This window comes from Lissotriton vulgaris, chromosome 5 (genome assembly GCF_964263255.1).
Source record: "Lissotriton vulgaris chromosome 5, aLisVul1.2, whole genome shotgun sequence".
Classification (NCBI taxonomy): domain Eukaryota; kingdom Metazoa; phylum Chordata; class Amphibia; order Caudata; family Salamandridae; genus Lissotriton; species Lissotriton vulgaris.
In genome coordinates this window covers 1,290,269,129-1,290,286,554 of record NC_141693.1, presented here as the reverse complement: position 1 = coordinate 1,290,286,554, position 17,426 = coordinate 1,290,269,129, and the positions used below count along the sequence as shown (strand labels likewise).

Sequence of the window (17,426 nt, the reverse complement as noted above, 5' to 3'; positions counted from 1 at the left end):
TCTTTTGTAAAGAGTTTATATCAACTTAACAGTGGGGTTTGGTCCTGGTAAGGCAAACCTTTGGATTAGATCTGAAATTGTAGAGATATCCCTTTTGCCTTCTTATTTTACATACTTTCTTGAGCACTAAACACTTTCTTTGCCTCAGTACAATTTAATTGTGATCATAATAATTCCGTTGTCCAGGTCCTGACGATACCCATGACACCCATGACACACACACACACACACACACACAGGTCGAAACATGTCTACATCCATTCAGGAGCGTCTATGCACAAGAATTCATTCTTAAGGGCATTGAGCAACAGAAACAAAGAAGAAATAACAAGACCTCTGCTCATTAGCTTCCCTTACAACAACAACTTGACCCAATATCTCCATATAAATGAACACCAAGTGTTCTATAAAGTATAATTACTTTTATTAGAATCCCCCTAATCCAGATGATAAGCCAAAAGTCCAGTGATATAAAGTTAATTATTTCATCACACACAAGTCAAAACTTGGTGTTGGGACATGTTTATCAACATGTAAATTAGTACTCAATTTTAATTCAAGCTAAGCCTTGATCAAGATAGTAACTGTTTCTGTCTTTTACTGCCTCAAAATTTGTGATGCCTGAATGCTATTATGATCACAATTAAATTGTTTCGATGGTATTTCTTTTTGGGATTAAAGGAACTATGTGTAATAAGGCAGAAGGGAGTACCGCTATACATTTCTCTCAAAAACAGTTTAGTGTCCTTATGGGCCAGTTTGCCTGCTGTGTTAGTGTATTTTCTAGACTGTTGATTAATATTCCCTTGTTGTGATGCGTTATGTAAGTGTTTATTGGGGTTCACTCCATTCTTATGCTTTGGCTTATATAGGTTTTAAGTTTTATATCAATTGTTCCAGTTATTTTCAAAGTAGGTATCCAGTTGGTCTCTGTGTTTTGTAACTTTTTGTCATACTTTTACATATTTAGTGATTATGTTGCTACAGTGAAGAAGGTTTTGCATATCTTGGTGAGGGCTTAGTTTGTCAAGTGGATCTCTGAGAGTACATTTAATTTTTAAAAAGCCACTGTTCATGCTTGTTGTTCTGGCATTGAAAGCCAGCCACAGTTGTCTTTCTCTTGCCCTTTCCAGACACTTGAATGAGAAGACTGTTGAAGCTCTTTGGAGGGTTTGTTTCCTTTATGTTTTTCTAGCTGTTTTAAATTTCAGAAGTTATCAGCAGTTCTCTGAAGTTGATATTTGCTCTCTGCCAATTGGAAGAGTAGTGTTCGCTGGGATTTCAGTCTGTGATACCATCATCTGTAATGCTATGCTTAGTATACCTACAAATATGTTCGATCCCCTGACTCATAGAAATCTGGGACCGATCATGCCTGAGCGTTCATATCCAAATACGACAAGAGTGTCCCAGTGCCTTTGAAAAGTGACTGTCTGGCTTTTGCCAGGATCCTGATGTTATAGAGATCACCTAACGGTATCACGGATGAGACTAGTTTGTTGCCAGGATACGGGACACTTCATCTGTGAGGACCTTGGTGGCCTCCAAACCTTCTTGATCTCTAAATGAACAAGGGGGGTACAGGAGACACTGCCAGAGGGGGCAGATTCTGATGGCACAATCACGATTTGTGTTGTTGCTTCACTTAGAGGTTTTATCGTTCTCTTCTCTATTTCATGAACTAAGTCTTTGTAACGTTTAACATAAAAAACGTTATTCCAATTTCTATCTGTTATGGTAAAATTATTATGCTCCTTCCTGAGTCACATAGAACTTTGCGGTTGGGTCAATAGGTCACTGCCAGCTACTGGGATGAAAATCTTGTGCTCTACTGGTTGTGTTTTGATTTGGCTTTGGCTCACAGCAGACAACCCGTTGGCATAACATTAAAACCTCTTTTTCATTTGCAATAAATGTTTTGAACACGTAGATATTGGTGTGTAACATGTGGCTGTTTCTTCCTATATCAAGTCAGGACCATTCTCTCCCCTAGAGTGTACCTCATTTTCTTTTTAGGTCTGGCTTGTCAGCGCAGCTGTCTGCATGTCCAGCTGTTGTTAATTCTTAAGTATGCACAAAGTGTGGACTTCAGGCATATTTCCCTCTCAGTCCATGCTATTCACTGTTTGACTTGCATTGCACCTCTTATGTTGAGCTTGGATTGCACTGCATGAGGGAGTATTTTACATCACAAATGCACACAGAACCATCACACATTAAATTCTTTATTTCATAGATTCATTGTATATAGTAAGCAATCGTTTTTTTGTGTTTTTTGTTTTACTGTTATGCATTTCAATAAATACTATTACCAAAGTCCTGCTGTTACACAGGCCCTCCTTCCCTTTCCATCTTCTTCCCTTTCCTGCTGTCCCTTCTAACATCCTGCTCTGCTCTCCCACTTGTTCCTCAAGCTCTAGTCCTTCCTTACTCCTCTTTGTTGCCAGCCTCCTGTCTCCACGAGGGCCCTGGCTTCCTATGTGTATCGCACTCTCTGGGCACAGTGTTTTGAGGGTGTAGGAGGAGTGCATGCTTGAGTCAGGCAGGGCTAATCTTCAGGCCTTTTGTGTGCTGAAGGACTGCGCCTACTAGAAGTAATGCCTCCACGGTGCCCTGAGATACCCTCCTACCAATGAGGCAGGAGGGCAGAAGTGAGAGGCAAGGCAGTGTGAAAGGAGAGGCAGATAGTGAGGGAAAGCAGTAGAACGCTGGAGGGAGAATGCTGGCAGTGTATGTAGTAAAGCCAGGATTAAAGACTGGGGATGTTGTGAGGTTATGGAATGTAAACCTTGAGTATCTGTTTTAGATCTGTTTGAGTTTCACTGGTCAGTAGGTATCGATTGATCAAATGGGGCCACTCTGCTGATCAGTATCACAGCCCTTCCCATCCAATGTTTATGGTAGCATTATACATTTTTGCATTAAAAGACTTCCCAGTGCTCCTCACTCTACAACTAAGGAGAAATCTTAGCTCAAGAATGGCCATCTTGCAAGCTCTGGAACACACGGCACAAAAATAATGACCATTGGGAATTCAGAAGAACTAAAAAGTCGTGGCTCCATCATTCCCCACTGGTCCACAACCCTGAACAGTTTTTGTATACACTTAGCGAAGCTATCTTTGCACTCCTTTTACCTTCCACCGTACGTGTGAGATGGATGCTACAGAATCTAGTCTGGAGACACCAATAAACCACAGTTCAATCAAAACCCTTCTTTTCTAAATACACTTCCGAGGTTTGGATCACTCTTTTGATGGTCCAAAAAGCCCTTTATGGCCTCATCAAGAGTTAGGAAAGTGCAATAGAAATACTTCATAAAATACACTACATAAACGCTATTTATTGGATGGCACAGCAAACAATTTGAGAAAATGAAAAAGGACTCTTGGACTCTGGCTGGATTTTAAGATCCTTGGGGTTGACGAAGTTTACCTGCAAATTAGACAAGCATTGCATTTCACACAGGTTGCAATGATTGCAAACTTCCTCTTCACTTGTAGGACATTTTACACACAGCAAATACATTTTTGTGAGCAAAGTATTGCCCTACTAACAATTTAGAAGTGAATAAGCCATCTAACTTTGTTTTTCCCATGCAAACTTCTTTTTTTCATGCTGTGTGTTTCTAAACTTCTCAGTCTTTGCGAAGTTCATGAAGATTATGTAATCAATTTAAAAAATCACTGTGTTCTGGGTGAAAAACCTTTCTAACTAAGCCCTGAAGGTTGTGGCCTATATACAGTCCATAGATGCTACTGCGCCATTACCCAGAGATTGTGGTGTACTGTGCCGTTCACTGTCAATCACTGCCTGCCCACAGCTCTAACGCTTTCACTCCTTTCCTCCCACAGGTTTGCTACAAAGGAACGAGATGGCCTTTTACTCTACAACGGGCGCTTCAACGAGAAGCATGACTTCATAGCACTAGAAATTGTCCAGGAGCAGGTCCAGCTCACATTCTCAGCAGGTACACCTTCCTAGCAGGCATGAGTTCCTAGAGTACTGCAAAAACAGGAAGGAATACATTGGAAGTGAGGTTCACAGTCTGAGATAGGTTGGCGAGGAGTTCACTGTGAGTTGTCAACAGTTACTTCTTTAAACTTCAGAAACAAGAGTTTTAACTGTTCTGTCTCATCTCATTGCAGATCGCACACTGAATTTCCCAAAATCGCTATAATAGAATTATGAGCCACAGAGCCAGTTACTAAAACCATGGGCCTTCACAGAGCTTGGGTCTGCACTGCAGGCTAAGGAGAATAGCACGTGTTAGGAGCAATAGTTTGTCTTATGGACTGGCTCTAAAGTCAATACACATTGTGTATTTTAAACGGTGCTACTACTTTCTCATTGAGGGCTTAACGCTTATATTAGGCATTTTCAGGGGTTACAAACTCACGTGTGCACTCAGCGCTCTGTGTTACAGCCTGCCCGCCCTGGTCCGACTCGGTATCCAATACCGTTGAGCGGAGGGCGGGACAGGTACGAGCCTGAGTTACACACTTCCGCTTTCCCGCTGCAGCACTGAGCGGGTAGCGCTCTAGCCTTGCTGCTACTGGGGCTACTTAGCCACTCGTCGGGAACAAGCGCGCAGCGATTGCGCGCAGGGAGGCGCCTCTAGACGCGCCGAAGACAAGCCAAAGACCTGCCCGTCTGCGCCCGTCCGCGCCAGGACGGTGCCTGGGGCCATGGCGGTCTCACCTATCTTCCCGCTTGTCCCGCTTCCTGCCAGGATTACATACTCAGCCCAGGTACTTAAGGATCTACAGATTGGTGATTGTCATGGAGACCTTAAACAAATTGTAGAAGGACCTTTTTCATGTTTACACTGTAAATCCCAGTTTACTACTATGAAGGAAGACAACCCTGATAGATGTGTAAACAGCCATACACCATCGTATAAAACACCTAACATCACTGGTCATAAAAACATTCTTTGCAATGTACGCTCTTTACCTAAGCATACCTCTGAAGTATGGGATATAATCTCTACAAATGAACCTGACTACTGTTTCATGACTGAAACGTGGCTTAAACCCCATTCCACTCCTTCCATTACATTGGCCATTCCTTCGGGATATAAAATGATCAGGTTAGACAGACCTAAGAAAATAGGTGGAGGAATTGCTATTGCTCATAAAAGTCACATTGATTGTTCCGTTTTGGCTGAACTCTGCACTCCAGACATTGAATTGCTGATCTTTAAAACAACTCTTTCTACCAAACAAACCAGATTAGGAGCCCTGGTTTATCGTCCTCCTGGACCTAGCTCTAACTTTGTCAACACATTACTGGAAAATCTTGCGCCATATGTTCAAAAAGACAAAGAATTTTTGCTAATAGGTGACTTTAACCTTCACAGCGAACTTACAAATTGTAAAGAAGCACAGGCTTTTCTTAACGATCTTTTATTGCTAGGTCTCCAACCACACAATGTGGGCCCAACTCACGTGGCCGGACACACTCTAGACCTGATTATAACCAATTTCCCTAGTGTCACATGCCTGCCCCCCACACAGGTCAGCTGGACTGACCATTTTATCCTTGAGTTTTATACTCCCTATCCTGCAACCACTATCCTCAAAACCACCAACATCCCTGAAATACAGCGGCAATGGCATAAAGTTAATGAGGCTTCCTTTGCTGAGAAATTTGTCCAACCCTACCATGAGATTCCCGATGATATCAATAAAGCTATTGATATGTTTAGCAAAGACATTAAAACAGCCATAGATAAGATAGCTCCTTTAAAGCAATTTAGACCCCGACCAGCTAAAAAATAAGAGATCTGGTTCTCTGAAGAGCTCAGGAATCTCAAGAAAGCAGCCAGGAAATTAGAAAAGATTTGGAGATCTACCCATCTGGTAACAGATAGGAAACATTACTGGGACGCCCTAAGTATATATCACAAAGCTATCAGAACGGCGCGAAAAACCCATATTACCAATCTTATCACGGCTGCAGATAACTCTCCCAGAGTATTATACCAGGTCCTTCACTCTTTCACCAATCCTACAGTATGTGAGAGTGCAGACACTTCGTCACAACTACTTTGCGACAATATATCGCAATTTTTTTGCAACAAAATCGATCTTATCTATGCTAAAATAGTCAATGCGAACAGTATCTTGACTACAAATACAGTCCCTATCTTTCAGGATTCAGAACTTGATAGTGGCCCTCATACTTTAGACCTCTTCCCCCCTATCACTCACAAAGAGGTATCCCTGCTCATGGCGCAGATTAAAAGTGGAAGCCCTGATGACATCATCCCGGCAAGACTCATGCCCGCCTTGCTCGGAATCCTATCTCCCACCATCGAAAAAATTGTTAACCTATCCCTTTCTACAGGATCTGTCCCCAAGCAGTGGAAACAGGCCTTGGTCAGACCAATCAGGAAAAACACCACAACTCCTTGGAATGACTTGTCTAATCTTAGACCTATTTCGTTGCTGCCTTTTTTGGGAAAGCTCACTGAGAAGTATGTTAATCGTCAGTTATCCAGCTACATTGAGAAAGCTGGCGGCCTAGACTATTCCCAATCTGGGTTTAGGCCGAAACACAGTACAGAGTCCACCCTCCTGTCTGTCACTGACGATCTGCATATGTTTCAGGACAAAGGCTACTCAGTAATTTTGGTGTTATTAGACCTTTCAGCCGCGTTCGACACCGTGTCACATAACATCCTTATTGACCGGTTGTCGAACGTAGGGGTCAAGAACAAGGCCCTTGCCTGGCTAAGGAGTTTTCTTACGGATCGGACCCAGACTGTCACCATGGGTAAATACAGATCAACTGAGGTAGAGATTACGAAAGGGGTGCCACAGGGCTCCTGTTTGAGCCCAACACTCTTTAACATCTACGTGGCACCCCTGGCAAGAGTGATGCGCAAATTTGGTTTCATCCCCGTGTCATATGCGGATGACACGCAGCTCCTCTTCCCCTTTCAAAATCTCACCACAGAAATAAGACACTCCTTCTCCGCTGGCATGAAAGCCGTCGCACAGTGGATGTCCACCAACTTCCTACAGTGCAATGTCAACAAGACGGAAGTAATGCTGTTTGGAGACGCCAAATTACTGTGGACCCCTGACTGGTGGCCATCTGATCTTGGTACTGTCCCGGAGCCCAAACTGATTGTCAAAAATCTGGGGATACGCCTTGATCACGACCTTTCTCTCAAACAGCACAGTAATATGGTAGCTGGCTCATGCTTCCACATCATCAGCATGATGCGCAGAATATTCCCACTGCTACCGGACTCCTTCAGAAAAACTTTGGTGCAAGCCCTTATATTGAGTCGTATTGACTACTGTAACGGGCTGCTCCTTTCTGCTAATGAAGGAGTTCTGGACAGACTCCAGGTGGTCCAGAACACGGCAGCTCGCCTTGTCCTAAATGCTCCCCCAAGAACAGCATCAAAACCCCTATTGCAAAAACTACACTGGTTGAGCATTCGACAAAGAGCCAAGTTCAAGATATGTTGCATCATTCATAAATGCTTAAATGGAAATGGCCCTACATATCTGGAGCTGAAATGTATCCTCTACACTCCCTCCAGATCGCTGAGATCTAGTGAGAATTTTCTGTTGGCTGTACCTCGTGCAAAAAAAACCAGACATGGAGGGAAAGCTCTATCTGTTGCGGGGCCCACACTGTGGAACAAACTGCCTCTGGCCCTCAGGCTCTGCACAGACCATTTAAAGTTCAGGAAGCAACTGAAGACTCTGCTGTTCACTGATAAAATCTAGACCTTACCCCCATCTGCATATTGTTTGGACTCTATTTGGTATCGCAGCGCAGAGATACTCCGGTTGGGGTCGATTCCAGCGCTATAGAAACCTATAAATAAATAAATAAAGCTGCGATCACTTGAAAGTGCCGGTGCTGCTGCCCCCTTCCCTGTTCTGCCTCCAGCACTTAGTTTGTTCAGAGAGATCTTTCGAGGGGGCTTGTTCTAGGAATCACAGAGTCCAACCTGATTGACATTAGGGGTGGGTGGAATTTGCATAATCGCGTTACGTAAATCTCCGTGAAACAGTAACAAATCTCCGCGAACACGCAGAGTTTCCGCGAACACGCAGAGTTTCCGCGAACACGCGGAATTGCTTGTTCGCGATGCCTTTTTACTGTTCACAATCCCTGTTTGCGTGCTCGGGAAGAAATATCTCGCGAACACGCATTTGAGAACGCGAACAAGCAAAAAATTTGCGAAGTCGCAGAACGCAGAATTTTGGGCAATTTCGCATTCTCCGCGGAACGCGAAATGATGCAAATTCCACGAGTGGAACGGAATTTACCACCCATTGACATCCCACTGTTTATTACGCAGGCAAATTGCTAGTTTGTCAGTGATGCGTTTTTGAAATAATTAATATTTACCAATAGCTCCCTCTTCTTTTACCAATTCAGCGTCGACTCCTATGAGTTTAGCAGTGACCAGTAAATTGAAATTGTAAATTGACACTTGTATAGCGCGCTACTCACCCGCAAGGGTCTCAAGGCGCTTGTACGAATACCGCTGTGGAACCCATCCTGGCTTTTCCTGTGAGGCATCCACTCCTGGGCACCCCCAAGGTGGAGGCCAGGCATCCTTAGCGTTGTGGGGGCCGTTGTGGAGATTAAGCAAGCGGGACTCCATGATTGGAATACGCACCGAGGCGAGAATTATCAAGTCCGTGGAATTTTGAGCCCAAGACCCGCCGAGGCAGGGAATTGAACCCTGGTCATGGGCTAGACCTCTGCATCAGGGTCTGCCGCTCTAACCATTGAGCCACACTTCTCCCTAGTGCTTTACATGGAAATAGAGAAGTCCCAATGGTCAATCTCCGAGTACATGTTTCCTCCTGAAAAGTGCCGATAGCTTCCCATTAAAATATATTGTAGCAGTGCAGAGGAGTGAAGGTACTCTACATTTCAAATGAAAGAAGTGCAGGTGCTGAGTACTGGACCGTACCAGCCCATTTAAAGCACTAGCAGTGACTTCAGAACTCTTGTTGTTCAGCTAAGCTCTCTACAAAATCTTATCAAACTTAAATAAATATACGACACAGTGTACATTACAGAAAAGAAAGGCAAAAAAGTTTTTTTAAGGTCTGGTTTTTTTTTACAGCACAGCTGTCAAACAGACATATTGCTTACACTATACATAGAGTTCACTTTAGGATCACTTTGCCCGGGCCGGTTTTGGTTCCCAGTCCGGCCCTGGCGCTAGCACTGCATGGTTAGCCCTTTGAACCGAATCCTATTGGCTTTGCCAGTGCTGCCTTGCAACTGGAGCTCAACTGCGTTGCTAAGCCAATTGTAAACTTAAAAAAAACACGTTATAAAAAATGAGATGTGCAAAGTTACAATGAACTTGCTAAGGTACATATCCATTGAAGATCCACAAGATGTTATTTAGAGTTTATTAATGGTGCCTTATCCAGACAATGAGAACAAACAAATTGTCAAGGTAAGCAATGATTACGGTAGCATAAGAGGGGAACAGAAATATAAGTGCATGGTTAGCTTTAGGTTTCTGGGGTAGAGGCTGATTTTTTTATAGCTTATTATGCAGGGTTTTCCAAGATTTAGAATGGTCCAGAGTTTAAGGCTCGTTTTAAAATGCTGTACTGTCCATTGTGTTGTATTTCGACAACTAAAAGATACTGGGATTACCAAAAGTACTGGTTTTCATATGTGTCTTTGGTCCTTTCGTAAAATGATACAATTTTCTAGGTTTCATGGTAGTGTTTGTTCACTAGGTCCATACATGACATGATTATAAGAACCGTCACCTCAAACTCCTTTTCCTCTGAAGCATGTCCCAACCAGCTTACTCTAACTGCAGGAAAACCTGACAATCCCCAGACATATAAATACAGAGTCTGAATATTACCTTTTTTTCCCAGAGAGCTGAAACATAAGGTTTTTAGAAATTTGGAAAAAAGATTTCTCTGGCTGAAAAAAATAATAATAATACATTTGGGATCCTGAATTGAACGCTGTAATTTACTCAGTTGCCAAAATCCTCAGAATGCTGCCATTAGCTGATGTGTGGTGTATGTGCCTTCTTGTGTTTACATCTGTTCGGTGCACTTTACCATCGTTATGTATCCTCATGTTTTGCGGTAGGCCATTAAAGGTGAGTGGGCACTTCATAGTGGTTAATATTGTATGCATGGCCTTTAACCCCTATTAATGCCCTCGGAAGGTGACAAAGCTTACTATGCTGATCTTCCTCTATATCTCAGTACAGTGTGTGGTGTTTATTACATATATATGTAGGACTGCCACCCGGCAATTGGATATTAACATAATCTGCATTTTTTTTAAATGATGGTAAAACTGAGAAAATCAGCAAGAGCTAGCACTTGTTTCCTATTTTTAAAAAGCATTAAAGCACAACATAAAAGACAAAATGCTTTAAACGTATTTTGGAACTCCCTTAAAGTCTGTCCAAGCCATTGTAGCAAGAATTCCGCATGAGTCCGTCTGTCTAGCCCGTCCAGAAGCTCAAAACGCATATCTCTGGCACTTCTTTACTGAAAGCATGCCAGCCCATCTGGCTAAACTTTCTGTTGAAATGCAAGCTCTCGTCAAACAAAATGAAGGCGTAAACACTGCTGCGAAACCAGGAGTGGAAGAGCATTTGAATGTTGGTTTCAAAATTGCAACAAAAATAAACTGGTCACAATTTTAAAAACTGGGCATTTCTTAAACCAAAATTATAACTTTTTAAAAAAAATGTTTTTACTTTTCCTAAAAATGAGTCGATTGAGGCTTATCCTTGAAATGAGCATAGAACCTAAAATTGTAAAAAGCCACTTAGTTCCAAATTCATTGTTTATTTGTTGAAAGTGAGACACTTACGTATTAAGAACCTACCAAAAAGATGAAGAGAAATCTGGATTTGGGCTGAGAAAAGTTTTACGGAACGAGCTACAAAGATGAATCAAATGAAGACAAAGAGCGCAAAGCGTACTCAAGATTTTCTTGTATTATTTCCTTCCAGGGGAGTCCACAACCACCGTCTCCCCCTTTATTCCTGGAGGGGTCAGTGATGGCCAGTGGCACACCGTCCAGCTGCAGTACTACAATAAGGTAAGATGGGACCATGGTCGTCCTACATGTAAATTTTGATCCCGTTTTTACTTTCTATTGAAATTTGCTGGGCTAGAAGGATATTTTGGGGATGTATGCGTCATGGGATCACTAATATGCATTCATCATTGGGCAACTCAAAAATGAAGGTCAGACCTTCAAAGTGAGAATTAGGAGAGAGGTGGGGCGGATGATTCTAAAATGAAAACGGCTCAGTCGCATATGGATAGGACAACTTTCCGCTCTCTTGTGGTATCAGAAAGGGAGAATCTCCTGTTCGTCTCTGCTGCTGCCCTTGAGAGTTTGTGAGCTGCTTGGACTTTGTGACCTGTGAAAGGAGAAGAGTTTTATCAGAGAGCTCTCGCTGCAGACGAGATTGACTCTGCTTTCTTGGTGAATGTAGGACAGCGAATGGTGCAGGTGAAAAGTACTTTGTTGAGTGTGCATCAAAACTTTTCTCAGGAGGGTGAAGGGGACGTTTTGACTCCATACTTCTTCAGTGCTGCCAGATGGTGTTGAAATCCTAAGGATAAATTTGGTATATGAAATAATTGAAACATATGGGATATGCAGGTCTTAGATTGTTAAATCTGCAATTAGCCCATGTACCAGGCAGAATAATGCTACCCAACAGCAGAACCTGCCTAGTACAACTATTGTCTGTAGAGACAGCAAAACGTGTTAGACTGCAAAGAAAAATAGACAGCCCAACCACTCCATCACAAAGAAGCACACTGATATACAAAACACAACACTGACCAGAGCATACAGGTGGCAACGGGATACCCTGAACAATCAAACTACTGCAGTTCTGTAAGCAGTGAACCAGGTGCAAAAGAACAATTAATGAACAGAATGTTGAACAATGTCAAACATTTAACTCAATATAAAGATCTGAGTCTAAATCCATCGTTTTTTTGCTCTCCATGCCATTCCAGTTTAAACCCAGGCATATGCAAATCAGTCTTAACCCTGCTACCCAATGGGAACAGTCAAGCCCGAATTGCCAGGCCAGGTCCTCCCTGGACCAGAAACGAGAATCATGGGCCCCTTTTCAGGGTTTCACCCCTCATCAGCCAGGCTAGCTTGACTCCAGTGGCTTGAAGAGCATGGGACCCACGTCTGGGCATACCCGTCCCACTCGGGGTGACAAATGCAAAAAGAACAATTGATGGACAGAATGTTGAACAATGTCAAACATTCACCCCAGTACAGAGATCTGGGCCTAAACTCATATATACAAGGCTTTTCCAGCAACATCTTCCCCTTTCTGTGGTCCAACAACATATGGGCCAACTATATCTGCGCCAGCCACAGAAAGAGAGGCCCAAGAGGCAACACCTGCACCCACCTCAGTCCCGGCTACTGTGGATCCACTAGACCCCACAGGAGCACACGTTCATATGGACCATCAGGAGAGCATGACACAAATTGTTTTCTTTGTATATGTCACCCCGAGGTGGATGGGTATGCCCAGACAAGGGTCCTGTGCTCTCCATGCCACTGGAGTGAAGCTAGCTTGGCTGATGAGGGGTGAAACCCCGAAACCGGTCCCAGGATGCTTGTCTCCGCCCAGGGAGGACTTGGCCTGTCAGTTCGGGATGTACTGTTCCCATGGCGAGCAGGGTAAAGACTGATTTGCATATGCTGGGTTTAAACTGGAACGGCATGGGGAGCAAAAAAACGATGGATTTAGGCGCAGATCTCTGTACTGGGGTGAATATTTGACATTGTTCAACATTCTGTCCATCAATTTTTCTTTTTGCAGCAGTGAACCAGGGGCTGCTCCTCCGCAATGGTGGAGGAGCGTGGCCCCACTAACTCAGAGCCAGCAAGTGAAAAATAAAAAGATTATGGTATGCCATAATCATTTTCATTTTCCAGCTCTGAACCAGTGTATGCAGGGTGGGGCGGGCTGGGACATGGGAGGGAAAGGAGGTGTGCTGTGTGCACTTCTAAGTGTGCATGTTTGTTTGGCTTGCATGTTTGTTTGGCTTGCCATGTCAGGCCGGCCAAACACACTTGCGCACTCCGGTTTCTACAACCCGGCTGTATTGAACAGCCAAGCTGGAGAAACAGCACTGACTCCCTGTCCTGAGTGGAGCATCTTTTAAGCCCGTCAGGCCAATCCCCGTGCTGCTCCGATAGAATGAGAGCAGTGCAGGGATTGCACCGGGATTCTGATGCTGCCCCAGTGCCTGCTGAGACCAGGAAGCAGTAGAACACTCAGGTGCGAGGATCTGTGCGACCGGCAGGTTCAGGTAAGTGTTATTTTCTAATATAATTATTAACCCCCGCGCCCCTTCACCCGCCTCACCACCCCTATTTGTTGTGTTGGCAGCCACTGTGAACAACCATTCACCATCAAGGAATGAGAAAAACAGCAAAGCGCTATGCGCCACTCACTGAGACACAGAATACACCCTGAAAATACGGTGTGCAAACTCAGACACAATGTGTGAGCGCCGCGCTCCTCCATTAAAACAGGCAACACATAAACAACAAACTCACCCTTCCTTACACAAACCTGACAAAAACATATTCTGAAAAAACTCACATCCTTGTGGAAAGGTACCTGTGCCTGCCTAGAGTGCTACGAGGCCACATGGATGACGAAAATGTACAATGTAAACATAGCATAACATAACACTTGCGAAGCTGCGTGGTCGAGCTATGCACCCAGTCCTGGCATAGCGAGGACAACAGCACTTTAGGAATTAGTTACTTTATTAGAGCTGTGAAGGTCGCCGGTGCTGTTTCGGCTTATTGACAGAAGAAAGCACTGTGGGTCCCAGGACTGGAAGAGCTAGAATGACAGTTCTGCATTGAGGTGCACTGACAGAGGGTGTGAGGTAACACTGATAGGTTAGCAAGAACAGATCTGGACTGAGGTGCACTGAGGGAGCGTGCGAGGCAACACTATAGACTAGCAAGAACCGATCTGGAAGGGGTGCACTGATGGAGCGTGTCAGGCAACACTATAGACTAGCAAGAACAGATCTGGAAGGGGTGCACTGATGGAGCGTGTGAGGCAACACTATAGACTAGCAAGAACAGATCTGGAAGGGGTGCACTGATGGAGCGTGTGAGGCAACACTATAGACTAGCAAGAACAGATCTGGAAGGGGTGCACTGATGGAGCGTGTGAGGTAACACTATAGATTAGCAAGAACAGATCTGGACTGAGGTGCACTGATGGAGCGTGTGAGGTAACAATATAGATTAGCAAGAACAGATCTGGATGGGGTGCACTGATGGAGCGTGTGAGGTAACACTATAGACTAGCAAGAACAGATCTGGAAGGGGTGCACTGATGGAGCGTGTGAGGTAAAACTATAGATTAGCAAGAACAGATCTGGACTGAGGTGCACTGATGGAGCGTGCGAGGTAACACTGATAGATTAGCAAGAATAGATCTGGACTGAGGTGCACTGATGGAGCGTGTGAGGCAACACTGATAAATTAGCAAGAACAGGTCTGGAAGGGGTGCACTGATGGAGCGTGTGAGGCAACACTAGATTAGCAAGAACAGATCTGGAAGGGGTGCACTGATGGAGCGTGTGAGGTAACACTATAGACTAGCAAGAACAGATCTGGACTGAGGTGCACTGATGGAGCGTTTGAGGTAACACTATAGACTAGCAAGAACAGATCTGGAAGGGGTGCACTGATGGAGCATGTGAGGGAACACTGATAGGTTAGCAAGAACAGATCTGGAAGGGGTACACTGATGGAGCGTGTGAGGCAACACTATCGATTAGCAAGAACAGATCTGGAAGGGGTGCACTGATGGAGTGTGTGAGGTAACGCTATAGACTAGCAAGAACAGATCTGGACTGAGCTGCACTGATGGAGCGTTTGAGGTAACACTATAGACTAGCAAGAACAGATCTGGAAGGGGTGCACTGATGGAGCATGTGAGGGAACACTGATAGGTTAGCAAGAACAGATCTGGAAGGGGTACACTGATGGAGCGTGTGAGGCAACACTATCGATTAGCAAGAACAGATCTGGAAGGGGTGCACTGATGGAGTGTTTGAGGTAACACTATAGACTAGCAAGAACAGATCTGGAAGGGGTGCACTGATGAAGCGTGTGAGGTAACACTATAGATTAGCAAGAACAGATCTGGACTGAGGTGCACAGATGGAGCGTGTGAGGTAACACTGATAGATTAGCAAGAATAGATCTGGACTGAGGTGCACTGATGGAGCGTGTGAGGCAACACTATAGACTAGCAAGAACAGATCTGGAAGGGGTGCACTGACAGAGAGTGTGAGGCAACACTATAAACTAGCAAGAACAGATCTGGACTGAGGTGCACTGACAGAGCGTGTGAGGTAACACTGATAGGTTAGAAGAACAGATCTGGAAGGGGTGCACCGATGGAGCGTGCGAGGTAACACTATAGATTAGCAAGAATAGATCTGGACTGAGGTGCACTGATGGAGCGTGTGAGGCAACACTGATAAATTAGCAAGAACAGATCTGGAAGGGGTGCACTGATGGAGCGTGCGAGGTAACACTATAGATTAGCAAGAACAGATCTGGACTGAGGTGCACTGAGGGAGCGTATGAGGTAACACTATAGATTAGCAAGAACAGATCTGGACTGAGGTGCACTGATGGAGCGGTGAGGAAACACTATAGACTAGCAAGAACAGATCTGGACTGAGGTGCATTGAGGGAGCGTGTGAGGTAACACTGATAGGTTAGAAAGATCAGATCTGGAAGGGGTGCACTGATGGAGCGTGTGAGGCATCACTGATAAATTAGCATGATCAGATCTGGAAGGGGTGCACTGATGGAGCGTGTGAGGTAACACTGTAGACTAGCAAGAACAGATCTGGACTGAGGTGCATTGAGGGAGCATGTGAGGTAACACTGTAGACTAGCAAGAACAGATCTGGACTGAGGTGCATTGAGGGAGCGTGTGAGGTAACACTGTAGACTAGCAAGAACAGATCTGGACTGAGGTGCATTGAGGGAGCGTGTAAGGTAACACTGTAGACTAGCAAGAACAGATCTGGACTGAGGTGCATTGAGGGAGCGTGTGAGGTAACACTGTAGACTAGCAAGAACAGATCTGGACTGAGGTGCATTGAGGGAGCGTGTGAGGTAACACTGTAGACTAGCAAGAACAGATCTGGACTGAGGTGCATTGAGGGATTGTGTGAGGTAACACTGATAGGTTAGAAGAACAGATCTGGTTGGAGGCGCACGGACGGAGCGTGTGAGGCTATCTACATAGAGTAGCAATAAGAGCTTGTCTGTACTGAGGTGCTCTGACAGAGCGGAGTGAAGCCCCAGCGCTGCAGGGCATCATTTTAATGATAAGAATAGTTGTAATTGCCTGATTCCCCAAATTAAGCATTTGGGAAGGTGCCCAACACAGCTGCTCGGCCCTGTTAATTGCATGAAATGAATTGTCTGGCGCGGACAGATCGTTTTCGGATTGATTTATACCCAGGACACCCTCCACCCCGTGGCTGTGCCCTCGTGGGACCCCGTCTGGCCGACACCACAGATGCTGATTCGGGGGGGGAGGGGGGAGGAGGGGGACGGTCTGCGTCTTGTAGGCCTGTCTAGCGTACCCCAGCGCCTGCATCTTATGAGGCTGATGAGGTTTTCATGTCAAATGTTGTCAAAATCAAATGCGACCATGGCGGTGGGGGTGAACACAGCTTGAGACACATGGATTTGAGTAGCAAACTAAACACCAACCCATATAGAAAAGGACATATGGAATAGATGTTCGTCCAGAATATGTGCCGCTCTCACTCTGAAGACTCATGTACATGGCATCAGTTCATCTCCAGGTCCCCACCCACGCCCTCTGTCGACCGGGTTTCATACAGAGTCTCTTTGCTCCTCTCTTGCGTTTTAGTAATTTTGTGCTCTTTTCGGGGATTTCGGACTTAAAGTTGTTCTTAGCTGAACTACAGTTTGGATTCCTATTGGTGTTGGAGCGCCTCGCTCTGTTTTTAGCAGGGCAGCTAGGTCTGTTGAGCCTTCGAGGCCTAATGCCAAGGTTTTCTCTGGCTTGGCATCTTTACAGTGTTCACAAACCTTTGGGATATCAGGAGCTTCACTTCAATCAATCAATCGTGCATTTGTTGAGCGCTACTACTCAGCCGTGAGGGTCTCAAGGCGCTGGGGGAGGGTGGGTTCGCAGGTTCCATTCCATCAAGGAGGGGGTCTGTCGAAGAGCCAGGCTTTGAGGCTTCTTGTGAAGATGGGGAGAGATGTTGTTTGAGGTGGAGAGGGAGGGCATTCCAGGCTCTAGCCGCGAGGAAGAAGGAGCGGCCGCCTGATCTGGTCTACTGGTGTAGGAGAGCTGGG

The 17,426-nt window shown here is 44.9% G+C and overlaps 1 protein-coding gene across 1 annotated transcript in view; it reads left to right on the top strand.

Annotated features, from left to right (window-relative positions):
• CELSR2 (cadherin EGF LAG seven-pass G-type receptor 2) overlaps nt 1–17,426 on the top strand; it is a 245,899-nt gene that overhangs the window by 188,421 nt on the left and 40,052 nt on the right. Inside the window, exons 4-5 of the mRNA XM_086919657.1 lie at nt 3,854–3,969; nt 10,996–11,084. Of these exons, the coding sequence (XP_086775783.1) occupies nt 3,854–3,969; nt 10,996–11,084 (205 nt within the window). The remainder of the gene's footprint in view (nt 1–3,853; nt 3,970–10,995; nt 11,085–17,426) is intronic.